At 43.9% G+C, this 22,473-nt stretch overlaps 2 protein-coding genes across 2 annotated transcripts in view; one reads left to right on the top strand and one right to left on the bottom strand.

Annotated features, from left to right (window-relative positions):
* The first annotated feature begins 1,195 nt into the window (after positions 1-1,195).
* On the top strand, positions 1,196-12,271 carry bif (protein phosphatase 1-binding protein bifocal). Its single transcript, XM_084588539.1, has 3 exons — positions 1,196-2,612; positions 6,535-6,655; positions 9,878-12,271. The coding sequence occupies exons 1-3, from the start codon at positions 1,512-1,514 to the stop codon at positions 10,063-10,065; spliced, it is 1,410 nt and encodes a 469-aa protein (XP_084444665.1). The 5' UTR covers positions 1,196-1,511; the 3' UTR covers positions 10,066-12,271.
* A 4,656-nt stretch (positions 12,272-16,927) lies between these two features.
* The window catches only part of Ns4 (Nucleostemin 4), a 30,973-nt gene continuing 25,427 nt past the window's right edge, over positions 16,928-22,473 (bottom strand). The window contains exons 11-12 of the mRNA XM_084588537.1: positions 21,973-22,116; positions 16,928-17,176 (exon numbers count right to left, since the gene is read on the bottom strand). Coding sequence (XP_084444663.1) covers positions 16,983-17,176; positions 21,973-22,116 — 338 coding nt within the window. The 3' untranslated portion in view covers positions 16,928-16,982. The remainder of the gene's footprint in view (positions 17,177-21,972; positions 22,117-22,473) is intronic.

Genomic DNA, 22,473 nt, shown 5'->3' with positions numbered 1-22,473 from the left:
TTGTTATGGAAAACACTTTAATTACTTTCAAAGCTTTCTTCTTTTTTTATCCCCAACTTTGGCACCCTCCCCTCTTCCAAAACCTTTTTAGTCGGACAGGATTTGGCTGGGCGTACAGCTTTTTGCGTGTATAATTACTACTATACACAAAGCCAATTAATTTAAAATAAAGCAGTGAAGCTGATACAAGTTTGCTGTGACAAAACGTATGTTTTTAAACTCTGCTTTAGAACTCGGAATACTAGTCAAATTAAAAAAAAAAAGAAAGAAGTCTGTCACTTTGTTCTTTAAATTTTAATTCGCCAACTATAATATAATATAATATATAATATAATATAATATAATATAATATAATATAATATAATATAATATAATATAATATAATATAATATAATATAATATAATATAATATAATACGAGGTAGATGTGCGAGCCAGTCGTTTTATTTTTTTTTAAATTTGGTTTGCACTCGATGACAAGTTTTCTGTGTGTGTTGATCTGAGCCATTGTTTAAACTAAATTTGAAGCTTAATTATTTGACCATTTACTGCATGCATAACTACCCGTCGTAAATAATCTTTATAAGGCCAGTACACCCGCAACTAGTGTGGACGTAGGCAGTCTGGAACAGCTCGTGCAGCACTAAAAATAAATGAAAACGAGAGAACAAGAGAGCAGATCGACGAACGACCAAATCAATGAGTAGTTCGTGCAGTGCAGAGATTTGAAACGAAACGGTCTTTACAGGACTAATGTGATTTAAAGCTTTCAGTGGTCGTGTCAAAAAGCCACTCCCTTTCACTCTGATTCATTCTGTGGCATATTATTGGATACGCCTAATTCCAAGAAGGTGCTCCTCGCGTCACTAATTGCTCTCACATAGTCTGCATTTTTCAGGGATGTGTCAGGTCGCGCTTTACCTAACACGCCGTTTCAATCCAACGCGGTATGTCTAAAGAACAAGAAGCAAGACGAGTAGACGCTGTATTAACATTTGCGGCGGAGAAACTCATCCCCGCAGTCACTGTTGCATTGCAATCATAGCGATTGTTGCTTCCGTCACGAGCGTCAAATGATGTCATCGTACCTGTTTGCTCATAGGAAGTGTGCCACGTACGCGTTTCGAGCGGCGGCTAATTCTAGATTTAGACTGCACACCGGCCGTAAGCGCTTTCCACTCCGCGCGTGACGGCTATTCGCATTTAAGCCGCTAACAGTTGTCGAACGAGATTCGACTGAAAGTGGCGATAAGCGTGGCACTAAGCAGTCCGACCGCCTGCAGTAATTCGGCCCCTTTCGGGCAGCCAGCCGCTTTCGCCGTCGCTGCGGTTCGCGTGCAGTAGCGCCACGCAGCGCGCGCCAGCCGCGGTAGGTCGCGCACTCATTCCGACAGGTGGCTTCAGCTGCTTTCTTTCTGGGCCGGCTGACAACAGTCAACAAGAACGTGCTGTGACGGTGGTCGTTGTGTGCGCGGACCAGCGGCGGCACCCGCATCACGCCGGGCGGAAGCCATGAGCGGTGGCCCGCTGTTGCTCCTTGCAAGGGGCCGGACGGAAGCGCAGTCGGAAATGTACGGGCGCCAGGAAGCGGCCATGCCGGACTGGAAGCGGGAGCTGCTCCGCAAGAAGCGCACCATGCAGAAGGCATTCCCCAGCTGGGCGGCGCTGGCGGCCGGCTCTGGCGGCGACCGGACCGTACAGAAGGCTGTTCACCTTGGCGACGCGGCGCGCGTTCCGGCCGGACTGGTTTGCCCGCAGTCGCCCCGTGGAGGTGGCCCCCCGAGCATGGGCGAAGACAAAGGCGGCCAGGCCGAGCTGGAAAGTTCGGAGGACCACGAGTGGCAGTACGGCCCAGGCTTCGTTGACCGGCTGCGATGCAAGTTTCTCAGCCTAAGCTTGCGCGAACCCAGCGGACTGCAACAACCCTTGCGAGCTTACGCCAGCGTGGAAAACCTGCTCGAACCGAAATCTAGCGTCCGGCCTGCGTCGGCGCCGAAGCCTGCGTTCCAGCGGGCGCGCAGCATGGAAACTTTGTTGGATCCACTCATCAACGAGGACGTCGTAATCGTTGAACGAAGTTCCACAACTGCCAGTGAGTTGCCACGAGCAGATATTGTTCGTACCTGCAAACGCATTTTTGAGGCCTCGGTTGACAACCGGCGGCCACTGCGCCGGCGGCCGCCCGTGTTGCGAGCTCGGGTCCCCTTACGCTCTGACAAGGAGAACAACCAGCCTTTGGCCAGGCCACGGGCAGTCAGGCCCGTGGCCAACATCAAGCCTTTGCGAAAGCAGGATGAGCCGCCTACTAACGATGAGCCACCTTTGAAAACCTCTCTTACTGTAAGTCGCCCGGAACGACGAGATGCCGCGCCGGGGCCCTTGTGGCCGCAGCTTCGGCAGGCTTCGCCAGCGGCCACCAGTGTGGTGTTTGACTTCCGGGGCAAGGACGTGAAGCCGCACGTGGCCGTGACCCGGGCACCCTGCGGCAGTCCGCTGGACTCTGACGAGCTGGACTCGTCCGATGAGCCACTTCCGTTCCCGTCGGGCATCGTGTTCGTCGGCGAGAACGTGGTGGTCGGCGGCGGCGCTCTGCTCACCACCAGGAACAAGAAGGTAGGCCGCTGACCCCTCCGGGCCACGGCGGGGCACACCCCTCTTTCTCGCTCAACGCTCTCGGCTACATGGACAGACATGAATACTGCGGCTTGCTCGCACTTAGTGGCCTAGCTTCGCAGCTGAGCAAAGGCGATGCACCAGGAGTGTCATATGTAAGGGCAGTCAGTGTCTGACCAGTCTCATCTCCCTGTTGCACTCCTGAGGCATCACCTGTGCGCACCCAGTGCCATGCTGCATGCTGTAGTGTTTAATATGTTCATTGCTTCATTGAAGTGAACAATGTCATTGCACAGTAAACCAGCTCTACAGGTCACTGCAAAAAACTTGTTGAATCCTTGCCAAATTGCCATTTAGCAGTTCTGTTTCATTGGAGCCACCTGCCAGGCCGTTTTGAGAACACGTGCCATTTGGTACTAAGCTAGAGTCATTCTTACGAGTCATTCTAAGTGCATGCGAGCTACTCTTCGATTTTGCAACGCTCTGTTTCTGAAGCAAGCTGTTGCTCCATTGAAGTTGTTTCCCTTTATGTACACAGGCGATCATAGTTTCTGCGCAATTGTCACTGCTTTATAAATGATCCTGAAAGCTTTAATAATGTCTGTGCTTCAGTGCAAAATGTCTATGCAAAGTTCCAAGCAAGTTGTTTTGCACTGAGACTCATTTCCCTTGTCCAAGGGGAATGGAAAGTAAATATAAGTTTGTCTGGCATCAACCATCAGACATGCTGATTTTGAGCCTGTGGCGTGAAACTCATGCCACCACACATTTTATTGCTGCCGCAGCTCTTCATGCTTTACCCATAGACATGCATTATTGGGCTCGACTGAGTTATGGTTTCAAATGCTCTGAACTGTCTGAGTGGTGAACAGAACTTTTCCAAATTTAGGTATAAGCTGCCTCCATAGCTTGGAATCTTCTTCAGAAAGTATGAAAGTATTGCTGCACAGTCTTTCTCGCATTGAGCTGAGGACTATTTTTATCCCTGTAAAATTGTGCGCTTTGTGACCTTCATAACTGAATGGTAGTGCTGCCGGAGCGTTTTAAGACATATGTGGCACCTTTGCATGCATTTTCTGCTGACTGATGTCATATTGCAATAGCCACTTGTTTGATAGTGCAGTCATGAATGCAGGTCGCTAACTAGTTTTTGACGTCTCATAGTTGTTCGGTATTGTCCACCTTTATTGTGAAGACTTAAAAATTTTTTCCTGCCTCAAGTGCTGGTTCATTTGCAACGAAACTGCATACGGAGTTTGCACATTATGGTAACCTTCGTCTGGTAGCGAGTTTGACTATGGTACTTACGGTTTTGGTCAAGCGCGATGCAAACACATCCTCTGCACAGAAGTCGAATGAGCAGATGTCACCATTTTCCCATTCTTCCTCAATTCCCCACTTTTTGGCTGCTGCAAACAGTATTGGTGGAGCCGTCTGTTATTTGCCAAGAAAACCACCAGGATGGAAGAGGCGGCGAGGCGAGCATTGCATGGCTTGTGCATCTTCTGCGGACGACAGGTGGTGCACCCGCCGCCCTTTGGCGGTGACCTTATTTTTGTCGCAGTTTTTGGTTGCCAGATATCGGCACAGACGATTATGTGTTTGCATGATGTGTAGCCAAAGCAGGTAACTACAATTGACAAACTTGCTGCAAGACAAATGTTAGCGCAGTGCCCAAGCTCCATGTACAGTTTCACTGCAAATGGGTCTGAGGTTGTGGCAGAAGAATTTTTTAATGTCTTCATGAAAAAATGCACAATACTGTGTATCTGTAAGCCAGTCAGGCTGTTTCGAAATTGATTAACTACCAAACCTATGAGCGGCTGGTAAATGCTTAAGTATTGCAAAAGGACAGCATTTGCAATTCATTTTTTTTTTCATTGTGTTTTGTAGGTGATTAGTTCATATGGTGATAATTTAGAAATGTTGCAATATGCTGAACACTGCTAACGGTAGCAAACGCCATGTCTTAATGTCTCTTGAGGCATCTCTCCTCTCATTGCAGTAAGTTGAGCTATATACGTGAAAAATGGTGCTGACATGAATGCATAGCTTTTACTAACTACTGATAGAAATCTGTTTTGTCTCCAAGAAGTGCACCATGCTAGCTCCAACAACCTGTTGCGCAATGCAGTGCAATCTAACAATGTTATTTGCCAGGCTGCTGTTCTTTTGCATGAAAATCCGATTTATGGTAAACTGGTAGGCATGTGTCTTTTGGTACTCTTAGGTCATTTTTATTGCTGAATTAGTTAAAGGTTATGTTTCGAAATGACTGCTAACAAACTTTGGCCAGTATGTATGTATGCATGTATGTATGTATGTATGTATGTATGTATGTATGTATGTAGCTTATTGTGCTGAAATGATGCGAAGCTAACTTACTCTCATACAGTCACTGCATTTAAAGATTCCATGTCACGTTAGTTTTTGTTATTTGAGGAGTGGTTGCCAATATGCTGAAAATAGCACTATACTTTAGCTTGCTATGACGCAAACTGAAGTAGAGTGCTTTGCTGGATCCTTGCTTTAGGTTTTAGGGGCATCCAGTATATGCTTTGCCTTACATCCTCGTCTTTGCTGAATGCAAAAAAAAAGAATGCAGAGCAGTACAAAAAACTTCTTTGTGTAACTTGGTTATAGCCAGGGAGACAAACTGAGAAAAATTTTCACCATAAATGCAGTAATTAAAATTAATTGTAACTTGCAGTTAGCATACATGTTTGTATTGAAAACTTGTTGGCAGAGACGTTTCAGGCCTGCTTATTTTGCACAATTTTAAAGGCACGCCTGTGTTCTTGGGTATGCATGTCTTAAGTTTTCAACACAACCAGTCTAATTAGGCATGTGAGACAGCAGCATTTTGAGCATAGTGGTCAGAAAAACTGAATTATTAATTTGGGGATGAAGTACTTTTCATATTGTACTTCCTTCACACTGTTGTGCTGGGGTAGCCAAATCTCCACTAATAAGAGTGTAGCATGAGAAAATGGCTGTACAGTTATTATTATACACATAAATATATTAAGCACAAACTGTTCGTTACCTTTAATGAGTGGCCAATTCTTGTGTTTATGATATGCTATGTTGTGATGGTTATGATGATGACAAAGTTAATGGTTGTGGTAAATGCCTATAAGTTGAAATGCAGGTATTGCTAATGGCAGATAGAATGAATAACAAAAAGTGAGTTGGGTTTGTGTCTTTCATACATGCTTCTGGAAAAAAAAATCTGACTGCAGTTTTTGCTATGTAATAATGTATAATTTTATTTAGAAGATGCAAGAATCATTTTGTTATCCTAGACAGCATTCACTATCTCAAATTTTGTGCATATGCAGGTGCCGTCAAACGTGAATGGAAGGCAACTTGGTAAAAGAAAAATTTATTTCTTATGAAAGTTATTAGTGCACTGTAATTTCCACAGCGAAAATTAGTCCATATGTCTATTCAAGATTGAAATAAGGGCAATGAAATTAATTTTATTGCAAATATTGCCTTCCATTTGCTTTTGATAGCACCTGTACAGCAATGTGGGCTCTCCCATTTCTTTAGTGAGCTGTCCTGCAAGCACCTGGTTTAAATAACTGCTTATTTGACAGTCAACAAATAATCGCCTGAAAGCAGGTGTTCTACTATGTTTTATTCATTGTATTAATTCTTTTTACATTGCAACTAATTCTGTTCTCTGCTCCATACGGCAGTGCCTGAGTGTGTTAGGGCAACTTTAATAATGGTTTGAGTAAATTGCACAAATATCTGATATTGTCAACACAACACTTTTATAGCCTGAAAGGACTCCTTATGAATAAAGCATAAAAATAAGCTGGTAATGGCACGGTATGGCAAGGAAAACTAGGCTTGAGTTGATATCTTAGTGGAAATTTTTGAGGTTTTCATTACTATTTTTTTTGTCTTTCAGCTGAAGATACAGTTTAATGATAGCGCCTTGGTGACCATAGAATATGCTGCTGAAGAATGCCAGAGTCCCCGAGGAAATGGCCATGACCCAGAGGCACCCACGGTTAATGGCAGGAATTGTGGTAAGTGGCGGTCGACACTGTGGGCCATTTTGCTGAAGTCTGCTCTGACCATTTGTATGCTTTAGGCAATCCAGATGGCAGGTATGTTTATGATGAGACATTGGGCCTGATTTATGAATAAGTCCACATGCAAGTGTGACTTTTTCCAATGTAAAACTTCTGTGCTATTATGTTATGTGCACACAGGCTTAGAGCTAGGGTGCTGGCTGGTCATAACCTGCTTTGGATAAGTGATTTGTTTTATATAGATGCAAGGTGTATGAGGGCAGGGCATCATTAATAAAATGGCAAGATTTCTTATTGCCATGGAAGCCTAACCTTTTCTGTCCTTGTGTAAGCAGTACGGAAGTAATTATTTTTCACTATGTAGCAAGGAAATTGCTTCTTGAAAGAATTCATAAATTGCCAGTGCAGTACAGTGTTCTGTCCAAGATATGACCTTTTACTTGTCATGAATGTTGTTGTGCTATAAGGTGTGCATTGAACCTAAATCTGCGGCTGTGAGGTGATGCTTGCCCTGTATACCAAACAAAACTTGGTATGGCACTTGCATGAGCATGTTTGGCAGCTACCTTGGAAGGTTTATTTGGCATAAGGAAGTGCTTTGTAAGATTCTGAGTTGCTTTTCTCACTCAGAAGGATCAGCACAAATTATTTTATGCTGTGAGCGTAGACACCATAGTACCCCGCCGGGGTGGTGCAGTGGTTACGGTGCTCGACTACTGTTCCCGAGAATGCAGGATGAAATCCTGGCCTCGGCGGCCGCTTTTCGATGGAGGCTTAAAGCAAGGCGCCCGTTTGCTGTGCGATGTCAGTGCACGTTAAAGAACCCCAGATGGTCGAAATTTCCGGAGCCCTCCACTATGGCGTGTCTTATAGCCTAAGTTGCTATGGGACGTTAACCCCCACAAGCAAAGCCTGACTGTCTGTGAAGCAAACAAGTGGTGCCAATCATCCCGAGCTTAGAGATGAAAAGGGGCCTTGGCTTTGTAAACTGGTGTTTCTATTCATTTGACTAAGGGGCCGCATGCAGGTGTGCAGCATTGAATGACAAAGTGATGCCGTTAGGACCCTGCTATACATTTGTGGACTAGCTACCGTGAAATGAGAGCAGTGATAAAAAATGTTTGGGAGACTTTTAGGCACTGCCTAACTGTTGATGCGATTGCATGACTGTTTTTCTAACATGTTTGGCACCCCTTCAGCGGAACGAGCTGTATATGCTTCAATAGATTGACATGCTGAAACACTATTTGGCACCATTTTGCTTGGCGGTTTGGCATTTAGAGACTAGAACGCAGTTCGGAAAAGTGGTAGTTTGGTTTTTTAAGAAAGGAATGCCGCAGTATTCATCTCGCTTCTTGATAGACACATAAGTCATACAGCGGGAGGTATAGAGTCGATCACACTTGTCTAGAGCACTCGACAATGTGCTTCGGAGCAAACTGAGTGAATTATTAACATAGCGGCTTTGTCAGGGGTGAGGGGTTTGTGCCTGTGCAGTTTGCATAGCCTTGTGCCTGCGTTAGAAGTCTAGTATTATCAGTAGGAGTCAGTACCTCCAATATCATTTCACTTTACTTCCTCCACATAGCCCCGCTTGAGAGCTCTAGACAAGTGTGATAGACTCTGTACATATTTTATCAGTTCGAATCCCTGTGGCAAAGTAGCCTTCAACTTTACTAACAGATGGATGGTAAATGGGAAGCAAAACGGTATGACGCCACATTGAATGCTACACAAAGAACGGTTCTGTCACAATTTTGATGCAACATCACTTGTGTATTTTTTCAGCCATGTTTTTTCGGTTTGTTTGAAACAATGCAAAGTAATTTTCAGGTATGGTGACGGCAATGCCCTATAGACGGAATGAGCTTTATACGCTGTCTCGTAAGTGCTATTGATGGCTGTGTGCAATCATAAAAGCAGGAATCGATGCTGACCCAGCAGGAATATTACCTGACATGTGAGGCTCTGTCTGTGTCTCTTAGTGGAATGATCATGTGGTGAAAATACCTGTTTAGCCATGTTTGCAGAACTGTACAACAGGAGCAAAATGTAGTAGTTTTTTTTAATAGTAAAAGTTCTTGGAGATGGAATGATGCAAGATGAAACAGGCATGCTGCTTGGTATGTCCAACCAAATACGCTGATTTAGGCCCACCTGTCTACTCTTGTGCTAGTGCTTGTCTTGATCGGTTCATGTTGTAGCTGGATGGAGTTGGTATAGCAGTTTTTTTGGGTCCATATCACAAAACCTCTGCTCTTTGCAGGAAGTACATTTCTGCAAACTAAAACTTGAAACTTGAGGAACGTCAAACTTTGTTCTCAGGATTTGTGCCTTCCCTAGGACTGTCTTGGTGGTTAACGGTATGGTATCCTTTGGATAGTTATGTGAGAGGCACAGGTAGATACACCACTATTGGTCTCTGCTGGAAAATGAAAATAGATAAAATAAATGTGTGTAGATTTTGTAGTGTTGCAAACAGATTGAATCTTAACAGGCCTTAAATGATGGAGGCTGTCATGGAGGGTTTAGTCTTTGGCACCTTATGTCTGTTGGTTCTGATTATGTGATGAAAACTTTTATTAAGTACTTGGTTTTCATTCCAGTGTGTTTTTTGATTTGTGTTATTCTGTTTGTGTTGTTTAATAGCTTGCTTAATGTCTTGTTTTAGCCAGCTGGTGGCTCTTCGGGTGGTTTCTTTGATATATTTATAGAAGAAAAATGATGCAAAGAATTTTACTTGTGATGCAGTTGTGTTTGCAAGCTAGGTACGTGTGCACCATTCCGTGGAGTCCACCCAAAATATACTGCATCTTCCTTTGCACAAAAACTAACTTAAAGAAAAAATGTAAAAATGCGACCTTGATATATACACTGGCGAGCTTGCTTCTTACTATACAACACAAGTATAGCGCTGAATAGAGCAGCTGTATTATCAAAGCTTGATAGTTCAAGACTGCACTTACGTCAGAGTGTTGCTCTCTAAGGTTTAGCTGTGAAGTGAGGGAAGTGTTGCAATGCATGTCATTTATGCATCTAGATTGCTTATCGCATGTTCCAGAGAATTTGGTCCCCACAAATATTGGGTGTAATTCAGGTTCGTTGACAGTGTGGTGGTTTTAATTGCAACTGGAAGTGCATGCAAAAGTGAAGGGAAGTCTGATATTTCCTTCTGTGCACTTCAAAGCAGCCGATATTTTGGGAAAACATTTGCAGGAGGCTCTCTGGGCAGTTACACGCCAAGTGCATTGAGCAGTGGTGAAGGCTTCCAGCTGGGGCTCTGTCGGCCGAGCCGGCCTCTGCCAGCCCCCGAACCGCCTGCAGCTCCTGAACCTGAGGAGCCACCAGCGGCCCCCGCCACGGCCTGGTCCCTGTCAGCCACCAGTTCGGACCTGCTTTTTTGAGGCCTTGGCCCCTAGTCAGTTCGGCTCCTGTTTACGCATCCTTCCTGACTTGCGGGTTGCCCCCCGCTGACTCACTAACAGCAGGGGCCTCTCGATTTGTTGAGAATCTCTCTGTATGTACAGCAGCATCGCAGTGCTGCCACTGCAATGATCGTGGTTGTTTTACCTTACCGCAGTGCTCTTTTTGCTTTTACGCGACTGTGCCTGTAGTCGGCAAGGCACCTTCCAGTTGGTTGTACTCAAGAATTGTAACTAAACCAGTGGTCGTACTTTTCGCTTTGCCTTCGTTTCTTTCTCTTAGTGGAGTTCTTGTGCACTGTCTTGTATATGTTTATAGTCAAGAGAACTTCGCCTGAATAGTGTTGTTTATGATTATTTTAAGACTTCCGTGGTCAGTGGCTGATGCAAATTGTTACTTGTAAAGAGTGGCGTAAGAATGGCAGTGTTTTTTTTTTGTCGGAGTGACAGGCTGCTGAGTCCTTGTGCATGTTTCTTCTGTTTTCGATCAGACAGCCAGTTCATTTTTAGTATCAGTACTTGGTCGAACTGACTAAATGATGAAGCTGGCATCAATTTTTCTTTTGCATGAGTAGCTGAAGGATTTAGTGTTACTGTTATGTGCAATGTTCCAGTGCTGCCAAAACTTCGCACAGTAAAGTTCCTGTGTTTGAGCAAAATATTGTTTGATTTTATGTGCAGAGAAAAAAAACAAACTTGCGAATCTTTTGGCAGGTTCTTGGGTGGAGTTCCAATAGATCTGAAACATGCGCAGTTGTAAGCGGGTGTTTGGCGGGCTACATGTCTAGATACATGTGCAGTCAACTCTCAGGTTTTTTTTTTTGTTTGCTGTGAAGAGCACGGATGTCTCATTCTTGTGCTCCGATCTTGTCTGCTGTGCCCGCCTCAGAGGCACTGGCTATTTATTATGAGGCTGTTTTCTCACCGAGAACTGAATGAAGTGATGCTGTGTTCTCAAACGTTCGTGTACGTTTGTGTTTCATTTCTGCTTGTGAATGGTGCTTTCATGCTCACTTTGCAGTGCTGTAAGGCTGCTGAGGAGATGTCAGCTTGCAATAAAGCAGAACCAACTTTTCTACATAATACTTTGAGCCAGAATGCGAACGCTTTGCACCTTGCGTGGACATTTTCTTGCAGTTGTTTTTGGTATTCAAGTGATTGACATGCATGTTTTAGTAAAATTATCACTAAGTAACAAAACGAAAAAAAGAATGGTAATCTACTTTTGTTATTGAAAATGGCTGTTAAATCTACTTGGTAAAAAAAAAAAAGTATCATTGTTATATTTGTGCTTTGTCTGCGGTAGTGCGAGAGAGATGTCGTAAGCGTTTTACTTTGCTCGTGAATCTTGTTATGTGGCTTATAGTAGAATGCTTCCTACGTGAAGACGAGGTCGTCTATGCATTTAGGTTTTTACCGTGGTGGTGTGCGTCGTACTGAGCATGTGCTGAAGTGGCATGTGCACACGTGCTACTGACCGGTACGTCTCACACAGACCTATGTCTTTCTTGTGCTAGAAGCATGTGGCATTTTGTGTTCTTCTTGCGAGGCAATATCTTCGGTGTACAGGTTTTGTTGTGGTGTACCGTTACAAGCTGAAAAATTCCACTTGCTGATTGTAGGTAGATATGAATTCTCTTGTTCCACGGATACAAAACCTAGTGTATACTTGGAGCCTGCTGCTTGAATGGTTGTTGTGGCTTGAACAGTGACAATCTTGTGGGCACTTTCCAGGGAAGTAGTAGTGGAGAAATGATTTGATGTCTTGCGGCGTAGTTAATGGAATAATTTGCTCATATTTCGCTGTTAAAAGGTTCAGTTAATTATTTTTATGCATTCTTGCACTATGCTGCTGTTTATCAGAAGTGACCTTGGTATACGTACACATTTTCGTGATTAAATGGACAAGACAAATATCTGGAGTGCACTAATGCCAAGTGTAAGGAACAAGCATAGCCGTCTTGGACTGTGGCCTTCAGTTATCCATGGTTCCATGCTACATCGACTGCCAAAGATTGCTTTCAGTATTTTAAATACCCAGTTGATACTAACACTTACTGTAGAGTGGCAATCCCAAGTTTTTCTACTGCGGAAACTTTGCACAATGTGACTTGGACAGCTCCTACCTTTCTATGGTAAATTTTTGGCACAAACGTTTTCTGGCTAAATAAATGGCATTTTGCTGCAACTACGTTCTTTATGTAGCCATTTCTTTGCTTCTTGTGGGGTTTATTGCATGGTTCTTCTGCAACCAGTATTGTGCAGAATTGTGCCAAGTATAGTGATTGCAGGGTCCCTGTTTCACTGTGGGAAGTGGTGCTATCTCTCAGACTGAGAGATAGTGACACCCCAAATTGGATACTGGACCCAGTTGGATACTGATTTTCTTGATAAGGTGCCTTGGCCTTTGTTTTGTATCAGCCACTCTGTGTGCAGCAGCAGTAATTTAAGCACTATCCCCAACCAAGGCAGTATTGTAAGGAAGCATTCGATTTGAAGGTCACTGCTGAAGCTATCATGTGCGCAATTTTTTTTTAGGCTGTGAATTGTTCTGGCACGTTACTTCGAGCATTACAGATTTGTTAGCAAGGCGCACAGGGCCTTGTGCGTGGAACTAAATCACAGCCACAACTGGTTATAAAACATGCAGAGCTTCAGCAGCTCGTGATTTAATCCAACAGCAGTCGTAGATAAATGCATGCTGCATATGACAAGGTGCGAGTCTTGTAGAGTTATTAGGTTAATTCAGGTTTGTGGTCAGTGTGGTCTAGGACCGTTTGCGATATTTGGCGTGAAAAGAAAACTGCAGCTGTCCTCGGATGTGTCGTGCAACATTCAGTCGAGCCTTGCCCCTGTGTCGTGGTCCTTCAGTCATAATTCGGCGCAGTAGAAATGCTCAAATAATCATCCTTGATGGAACCCAGTAATATTGCTACATGTTTTGAATTGAAACACCTTCTCCTTTGGCTGTACTGGAGTCATTAAGCGAGCTCTATGATGTTCCTTGTATGGAACTCTCAGCAGTGCTGAGCAATAATGATGCTCCTCCATCAGTGCTTCTCTTGATGGGGGTACTATTTCATTGTTATCCTTGTACAAATGGTCTGCACTACCAGTGAGCTCGTGGAAGTTAGTGCCATAGATGTGGATACTGAAAATGTCAGTGTGATTGGCTATGGTGCTGAAGCTTGCCATCATACTTCTCTCTCGCCTTACTCTTCACTCTGATGGTAGGAAGTAAAATGTGCACTGAAAAAGCCCTCATGAGTGAGTGAACAAAAGGTATAGAGGATACCCTCTCCATGTCAAGCCCTTGGTAAAGAGTTCCAGTGGCAGAGGCCAGCCTGTATACTCTGGTGACCATCCATCGCTGGTCTGTGAGGGCAGAGGTGATCAGCCATTCTTACCGTGGTAGTTTGAGAGATGGGTGGAGCAGTGAGAATGCCATGGCTCTAATGAGTCATAAGCAAGAGGGTGTTATCATACCCATGAAAAGTTTGGCAGACAGAGAAGGGGGGGGGGGGGAGGGCTAAATGAACGGATTAAAATAGTGGTTTAGAGAAAGCGTCTGTAAGCATATAAAAAAGGCAGTTGCTTCCTGATGAGCCAGATTGAGTGAGCAGGAGGATGGCATTGCCAATAGTGAAGTAGGCCAGTGCAAAAAAAGGACAGTCATGGTGTGAGCTTGGCACTTGTTCCTCAGGTGTCTAGGGGAGTAATTCTTGTGCCACACGAGCATGCTCATACCCAAGGAAGACTCCATGACCAGGTATCCGGAACAAATATTTGTTTGTTGAATGTGCAGGTGTGTGTTTCAGTAGGTGGGCAACAGTGTTGTGTGGGGCAGCATCAAGATTACCCATGTATGTGTGCCAAGAGTCTGAATGATTGTGTTTTTGCATGTACAGAAGAGGTGTCAAAAGTTCCCAGTTAAGGCATTACCAACATCCCTGAATCTGAAAATTAGTGTAGGAGGGCAGAAGTATCGTTTTCACGTTTAGAAACCTTGGCAGCTTTCTAGGCATAAGAGCCAGGATACACAACTGAAAAGCAGACTGGATTATTTCATGTATTGTGTACATTTGTCACTTGGGACTGTCCATGCCATTGCTTGTTCAGGCTATGAAGTGACGTGGAGGTCAGTTTTGGTCACGACATAAAAGATTTCTATTGCATAGGTAGCTGCAATCGCCATACCGCCCTTGCCGGTGCATAGAGACTCTTATATGCAGAGGACCCGAGTGGCTTCTGCAGCCATCTTCTAGGCCCAGTGGAGTACTGAAATTGAGCTCACAAGTTGAAAACCTTAGTGAGCACAGTCTGGTATTTGATAGTCATTTGTCTGTTGCCAAGGGACACCGGAGTAAGGACCACGAAGAGCCAAGTGTCCGCTTTTAAGAAAAAGTCATCAGTGTGGCTGACAGAAACAATTAAATGGTGCCAACAGACGAGACAGGGAAGGAGAAGACAGACACCTGCTGTGGTACACGACACTAGCACATGTATCCGCCTCTCTCCCGTCCCATCTGCTGGTGCTGTCCAGTCATTTCCATCATTATGAACCAACCAGCCGAAATTAGCCCTCTTTATCAATGTGGCTTTCGAGACATTCACAATGCAATCACCACTGGCTGTGTAATTATGCAAAAGCAATGGCAGGGCTGCTAGTCTTAATAGGCTGCATGGGGACCGGAAATTACATGAACATGTTAGATGCTTTCCCAATATATACATTAGCTTGTTGGAGATGCTAGAATTCAACCTTGCCTTGCACTGCCATTTGAGAAGATTGCTGGAAGCATGTGCATTACTGCCTTGGCACAGTGTGCACAGAAGTTGATGCTTCAAAGCATGTTGCTGTACACAGATTTCAGGTTACTTTCTGAATGACAAAAGCAGTTGCGAATGTGTGCAAACGCACTCCTGCCCTATGGAGGCAGCAGAGGGTTGGAAGGCCTAGTGGAGCCAGTAATTCCAATTCTGGAGAGTCTAGAAGTGCAGGATTTTATCCAATTTCTTTTGTTGAAGTGGCCGCAAAGTCCCATTCCATTTCTTTAAAGTAGTACACATGATGCAGCAAAATTGTCTTGTCAAAAATAAACTATCTATCCTAAAGTAACAAATACAACCCGGCATCAGGAATATGTGAAGAGTGTAGTACAAACAATATGCTCTTGCTTTCCAATGATACAAAACATGGCTAATAAGGCTTTAAATGTGCGCCTCTACTAAGTGCATAAACGGCACTTCATTGGCTCCAGTGCAATACCAACATATGACTGAAAAAAGGCACTATGTAGCCATCACTGTTGAATATTGAGGTGCTATTCATTTGCTGTGCGAGTTGCCTTAAAGAAAGAAACTTTGAAGTTCATCTTTGGCAAAACTTTAGTCAACCTAATATACTTAGTCTCGCTGCCAGTGGACGAACAGGCAAACATTTCATGCTTTCTTCTCTATACCAACTTCAGCCTAAAATCATGATGCTGCTAACGTCAGATTATTCTGTTGAAGCTCACCTTTCTGTGGACAGTGAAACTAGAATTTTACACACTGCACTTCAATTATGCACGTTCCAGTATTTACACGTTTCCAGTTACAACAAACATTACTGAGATATGCTGTTCAAGCACATGAAATATTATATAAAATGTTGACTGGTCCTTTTCGACTGTTCTCGAGAAAATCGTTCATATAACTTAAAGAAGACACTGCCACCCTTCTCTTCTGTATGCCCTTCCAGCCCATTCATAGTTTATGTTTATAATCCAAACCTTATTAGCAAACAGTGCCTTGGCACTGGTAGTGTATATATATTTTCATTCCTTGTTTTTTTTTTTTCCCTGTGTGCTTTTCTCTCATTTAACTTCACAAGTTCGGCCATTTTGCGATACTCTACAAGATACAGGTTAGAATGAGGTCTAGAAGATGGGTACGCAAAGTCAAAGAGAACCGGACAAGGGTTGTTGAGGGGGGGTCTCAGTCTGCTAGCTAACGTTTTGACAAGTGGACTTGTCTTTGCCTGACAAAAGTCCATTTGTTGAAGTGTTGGCTAGTAGACCGAGGCCCCCTCTCAGCCCATTTGGTTTCCTTTGACTCTATATAAGATAGTGTGGTAACTAGTAAATCAACAGAAAAGGAGGGGTGCCTTTTTTGTACCTTCACAGACTAGGATGTACAAGGGCTTGGCATCGTTGGGTACTGAAGTGCTGTGGGATTAAAAAAAGAAAAAATCCTTCTCCAGTGATTTACAGGCTATGGCACTTGGATGTTGAGCCCAGAGCTATAAGCATGATCATTGCCACAACAGCTGCATTCCCACGGAGATAAAGTGCAAAAGATGCTGGTGTGCTGCGTGATCTCGGTGCATGTTATGAACTTCAGCTGGTCTAAATTAATCTGGAGCCCTTCATTATGATATGCTGCTTAAACAACATTGCTCTAGCATGCTCTCAAATCAACCAATAACCTCTTGAAAACCACTAGTTCCTAGTACAGAGATCTATTATTCAAATGTTAGGACATTACAAAAATTAGGTGTCTACTCTCCTTTGATAATTTTTTTTTTTTTTTTAACCAGAGTTTTTACATTTCTGCAATGGAGGGACCATTAGTGATGAAACCCTGCATGTACTTTACTTTTTCCTAAATTTTCAATGTCTGGGAATTATAGGGTTAAAACCAGCAGTGGCTAGTTCCTTTCTCTCGATTTATTAGCTAGCTGTTTAGCACTACCTGTGTATGGCACTTCATAGCACTTCAAGTTCATAATACAAAGACCTGACAAATGTAACCACAAAGTAGGGCTTCAAAGCAACCCCCAAAGAAAAAGAAGAATCCGGAATGTAATTGCGCAATTTCGTAGCAGCTTATTATTTGTTCAGGACGGATTACAGTGCCTACACTGCTGCATTGGCCAAGGCTGCAAACTTGTTGCTCTGGAATTGGTCTTCCTCATCCTCCTCATCTTCTTCATCTTCACTGTCGTCATCGCCGCTCTCTTCTTGCTCACTGTCCGAGGATGCACTCTTGACGGGAGGCTCGCCACGAATTCTCGCAAGGTGGGCGAGCAGAGCATTGTCTTTGTCACAGCCTGTAGGCAGAAAAATGACAAACACTCGATCACTGTTACATGCAGGACCACCTTTCTATGGAGTACTGTTCTCCTTATTTACTCAAATACAGGCTTGCTGGGGCTCTTAACAGAGTCGCGTCGGCAGCTCTGCATGAGATGACCTGATGGTGCTGCTGCTTGCAAAGATAGAGGTGAGACAGAAATGGCGAAGGAACTTTATGGTTGTTACACTGCACACCCATTAACACACCAATGCAGATACCTTCATGAGCTCAAGCACTGTAATTCTTTAAGGATACAAAGAAAGACACAGGTGGGAACAGATTGGAACTGGATTTGCTTGCGCCAGTTTTTGAGTGATTCACCAACTAGGATGCTGACTACAGCAGTCACATTGACAACTCCAATACACATACACATGATAAGAAAGCTCGGGTAGACCTTTAGCTTGTGGAGGAGAGAAACGGACACTGGAGGTACAAGGCACGTGGGGACTACATGTGCAACAGTCAAACGTTTTGAAAGCAGCACTGTACCGTGCTCAGTACTGCAATAAAGAGCCATGAAAAGATTCCATGATCACCATTCAGCTAATCCAAAATTCACTTTCAACATATTTTTTCGTGTAAATACTAAGATAAACCCATAGGTTTGCAACATGCTTTGATTGGCTTTTTTCAATATGCAAGGTCAGCATATTTCTACACACGCACACATATATATTGTATAGACTTCACGAAAACGTCAGGTGAGGCTTTATGAGCAAGAAGCATTCCGCTGACAGTGCGCGAATCCACTTCAACGTCCTTTTATTTCAGGCGCCACCTGAAAACACCAGGAACACCAGGTGGCAATATAATATATTTTGTTTCCATGTTGTGTTTCACACTTTACACCCAAATCCATGGCACTCGTACTGTTGCCTTCACAGATTTTTTAGAAATTAACTCCGTCACCTCGTTTCAATGAACTAAGATGTGCGGGAGAGGCCACTTGCAGAATTTCGCTTGGGATCCTGGGGAGGGGGGGGCAAGTCGAGGTATCACCGGCAGGGTAAACGATTCCTACTGGATGGTGCACTGTAGCCCATGCAGATTTGAAATGTGTGCAACGGAAGGCTTGATGATGATAAAAGGGCCCCTCTTTCTAGGCCTAAAAACAGCCTGGATGACCAGTATTGGCTTCCGGCCTTGGCTGCCAGCTGCACGCCATTTCAAAAACCGACTGGTGCATCACTGGTCATTGCTTTTCCTTTTTAGAACCTGCCCTTCTCACGTCCGCGTTGTCCTTCCAGCATACTGGAACTCCGCACTCACCATGAGCTGTTTGTGTGATGGAGCCTTTTCACAGGGCTTTACGGCATTTTTAAATTTTGGGCAACTTTTATTTTTTTCCTGCGAATGAATTGGGTAGTGATGACATGTGTCGTAAATGAAATCTCCCTTAATTTAGGCTCAAAAATCCCCATTTCTGACCCCTTTCCCCTGCAGCAGTTTGAAAACAGCCAATTTGGAAAAAAAAGGCAAGAAATTTTCAGTTCTTAAAGTTCCCTGAAACCAGGTAAAAATCTCCTTCTTGCAAAACATTACATCTCAAACTCTCTCTCTAAAAAAAAAAAATAAAATAATAATAATAAAAAAATCCTAAATGGAGCGTCATTGGAGGGGGCATTTAATAGCTCCTTCTGGTAACTCAAGCATTTCTTTTGATCACTTTTTGAAATCTGAATTATTGACTTTTTCCTACCTTTCGCATTATTATTATTTCCCAACCATGTGTTAATTTATGTGTCACTCATTTTGCCTGGTGCAAGGATAGCCTGGCACAGGATGGTTTGCTCTACTCAAGGTGGGTTCAAATGGCACTGGGCATGTACTGGAAAATTTATATACAGTCGAACCTCGTTATAACGAACACACATATAACAAAACGAATTATTGAATATATCGAACTCTTCTGAAATATTTTTGTCAAACACATGTATTTTTAACTTCTCATAGTGAACGCGGTTCGACATGAAATGGATATAACGAACTTCGCGATGCCAAGCACTACCTCACTTTAACAGCAGGAGGCAGGCTTCGTTGCACTACAAGTGTGTTGTGCGGCGCAGCAAACGTTAAGGACTACCTCGCAGGCGCTGACAGCGCCACAGATGCCACGTCGGCATTGAGAGTAGACAGTCAAAGAAACTGTTCGCACCTCACAATCGCTGACAGCGCCGCTTCAGCAGCGGCGCGACTGAATGCTGCTATTGCCTTTTTGTGTCTTTTGCATTTTAGTGTTAGCGGTGTAGCAGCGGCGTTGCGGCGTGGTCGTCGTAGCGTTCGGTGCAGGCTGTGTCGGTCGTTGTGTCGAGTGCGGGTGTGCGTAGTGCTGTGATGGCGGTGAACGTGAAAAAAAGAGCAGCACCGACGTTAAAGACCAAGCTCGAGATAAAATCAGGGCCTTTAAGGCAGTTTACAAGGGGAGACTGATTGACACTTTTCTCGTGAAGCTTCGTATGAAGCAGGACTTGAAGATCAACTTGCTGGGAGCATTAAAACGGCACGGGACAGCATGAAAGACGAAACAATTGCCAACTGCTTTCGACACGCAGGTTTTGTTCCAGCAGAGGCCTGTGCATCAAGTGACGATGGGGACGACCCCGACAAAGCAGAAGCAGAGCTCTGCGAGCTCAATGAGGCCTGGAACGATTTTTTGCGTTTTGTTGGTGTCATGCCCGCAACAATGACTAAAAGGCTTTGTAGGCAGCGACGACATCGCAGCGACCACGGTTGTACTGACGGACGCCGAAATCGCTGCGGAAGTTTGTGAACATCCCGCAGACGAAGCTCAGGCTGACCCTGCAGACGATGAGAACATTCAGACTTCACAAGAAGTGCTTGCTGCATTGGATTTACTGCGCCGCCACTGCAGTGCTATTGAGGGCAGTGGGTTTGTCCTTGTTGAGTGTTTGCAAACTGTGGAACTGGGCATGACACGGAACGCGATCAACACAAAAAAGCAGGCCGCGATAACACAGTTCTTGGCACGTAAATAAGTGGACGTGACCCGAGTAAGCACCTTCCGAGTTGCTGTGCCTTCTCTGATTGAATTTTGCTGCTCTTGCGTGTATTTTCTGGGAAATTTTATATGACGAATTATGGATATAGCGAACTATTTTACAATTTTTTAACTGTTCGTTATAATGAGGTTTCACTGTATTCACACACCCCTAATTTTCGTTAATAACTTGCCTTTTAGGCTCCATCCGCCAGGACGACCATATCTGATGTCACTTCGTTGTGAACAATAGCACAGTTCAATTTGGACAGAATTTGCAATTAGAGCAGAATGTTCAGTGGCTGATGCCTTTATATATAGTGGGGTATTGCCAAATCAAATTTATAAATAAGGGCATGTTTTACAGCTATCACTTTCAGAACATTATTAAGGAGTTTTAACGGTGCAAAGGCGACTAAAGCCAAAGAGCACCAAAACGATGATCGTTTAACTCTTCGATATATTTAGGTTACAGAGGATGGAATCCATACCTTCCTGTGCATAAAAACCGATGTTACAAATCCAGTCTAAATGGCTGGGATCAATGAATGGCATCTAATTGCAACATAAATGTAGTGTTGTGAATTGGATTAAAAATATGAAATTTGAATGAAAGCTAAATGCTGGGCTTTGACACGAGCAAGAGGGTGACGAGATCCCTTTTACCGTGCTTGGCTATGGCACCCTCTTGTTGGGGCCAGGGTACCCTTTTGAACAAGCTACCCATAATAAAAAAATTAAAACTTTATATACTCATTAAAATTCTGATTCTATAACTTCCTGAACACAAGTTCAGAAAATCTGCACTACATCAAATACCAAGGTGCGGGCGGCATTTGGTTTGGTTTGTGGCTTATGGGGTTTAACTTCCCAATGCGACTCAGGCTATGAGAGACGGTGTAATGAAGGGTAAGGGAAATTTTGACCGCCTCGGGCTCTTCAGCATGCACTGAGGCTGCCAGTATACGGGCGTCTAGCTTTTCGTCTTGATCGAAAAGTGGCCGCCATGGGCGGGATGCGATACTGCGACCTTGGGTTCAGCAATCGAACGCCCTAACCACTGTACCACAGTTGCAGCGCCAAGGCGCGCCACTCTTTAATACATTTGACTGGGTGATCACGATGCTGCTATTACTGCTAATGTAAATATGCTCTTCCATTCATATGTTCACTATTTCTAATGTAATGTTCTTCGCCAGCCACGCTACGGTGGCCCTTTAAAGCTCGACTAGTGATCCTTGGGACTTGAGCTCAATCATGATGTCAGTGCACATTAAAGAGCCCCAGGTGGTTGACATTATCTGGGGCACTTTGCTATGACATCCCTCATAGACTGAGTTGCTTTGGGATAAACCACAATCTATATTTCTGACCTCTTACAAAAAATTTTCAATAACATCCCAGACATCTTTGAAGTACTTTAATATTTATTCAGAAGCTGGTGCATGCGTATCATAATGGGAACGGCAAAGGCACAAATGACATGGTACGGCAGAATTTTCCCAGCAAATTATCACTCTGAGCATGTGTGCACATTATGCCGTAGTTTTGCTTCAGAAGCACAGCAGTAAGAAATGAGGTCTTGTTTGTCACAGCATGCAAGTGGGCCACAGATAGGCAAATTTTGTTTGCATAACGTGCCACATAACATCACTTTAGTTTTTCACTTTTTGGCATAACAAGCCGCACAAATTTTTGCGCTCAGAGGCAAAATTGTCTCTCTCGGTTTCTTGCAATCGTACCCATTCTGGCAAGGAAAGGAACATTACCTTTGCTTTGCAAATAACCCTGCGGGCGGAATGCAAGGCACAGTGTCCGTCCATCAAGTGCCATGCGCAGCAGGCTGTTGGCTGCACGGTAGGCGTCGGGGCGGCCTGCCTTTGCGGTCAGATACCCTCGATCCAAGGCCCAGGCTGAAGACAAAATGGGAATCAAAAGTCAGCACAGGGTTTAAAATGCAGGTGCCTCTATAAACAGTGCTATAATTAACCAGCTGCACATTACCACGACCAGACAAGAATTACCTCAGAACTTTTCTTTTTTTTTTTTTTCTTCTACGCAAAGTACAATTGTTGTAATTACAGTCTTTTACAGAGTACTTGCAACAACACTGTCTTGATATAGCTACCCTTCGAATAAGGTAATAACTCGTTTCCTTCATGCTGACTTTCAGTTTGTTGAACCTTGTCTGCACTCTCACGAGACCCAAAAACTTGATCTGCTAGCAAATACTCTTATAGCTCTACTCAAACTGGGAGCAACATGTCTAA

This window comes from Amblyomma maculatum, chromosome 1, assembly GCF_055883805.1.
Source record: "Amblyomma maculatum isolate TAMU_Amacu chromosome 1, ASM5588380v1, whole genome shotgun sequence".
Lineage (NCBI taxonomy): Eukaryota > Metazoa > Arthropoda > Arachnida > Ixodida > Ixodidae > Amblyomma > Amblyomma maculatum.
This window is presented reverse-complemented; position numbering and strand designations above follow the sequence as displayed.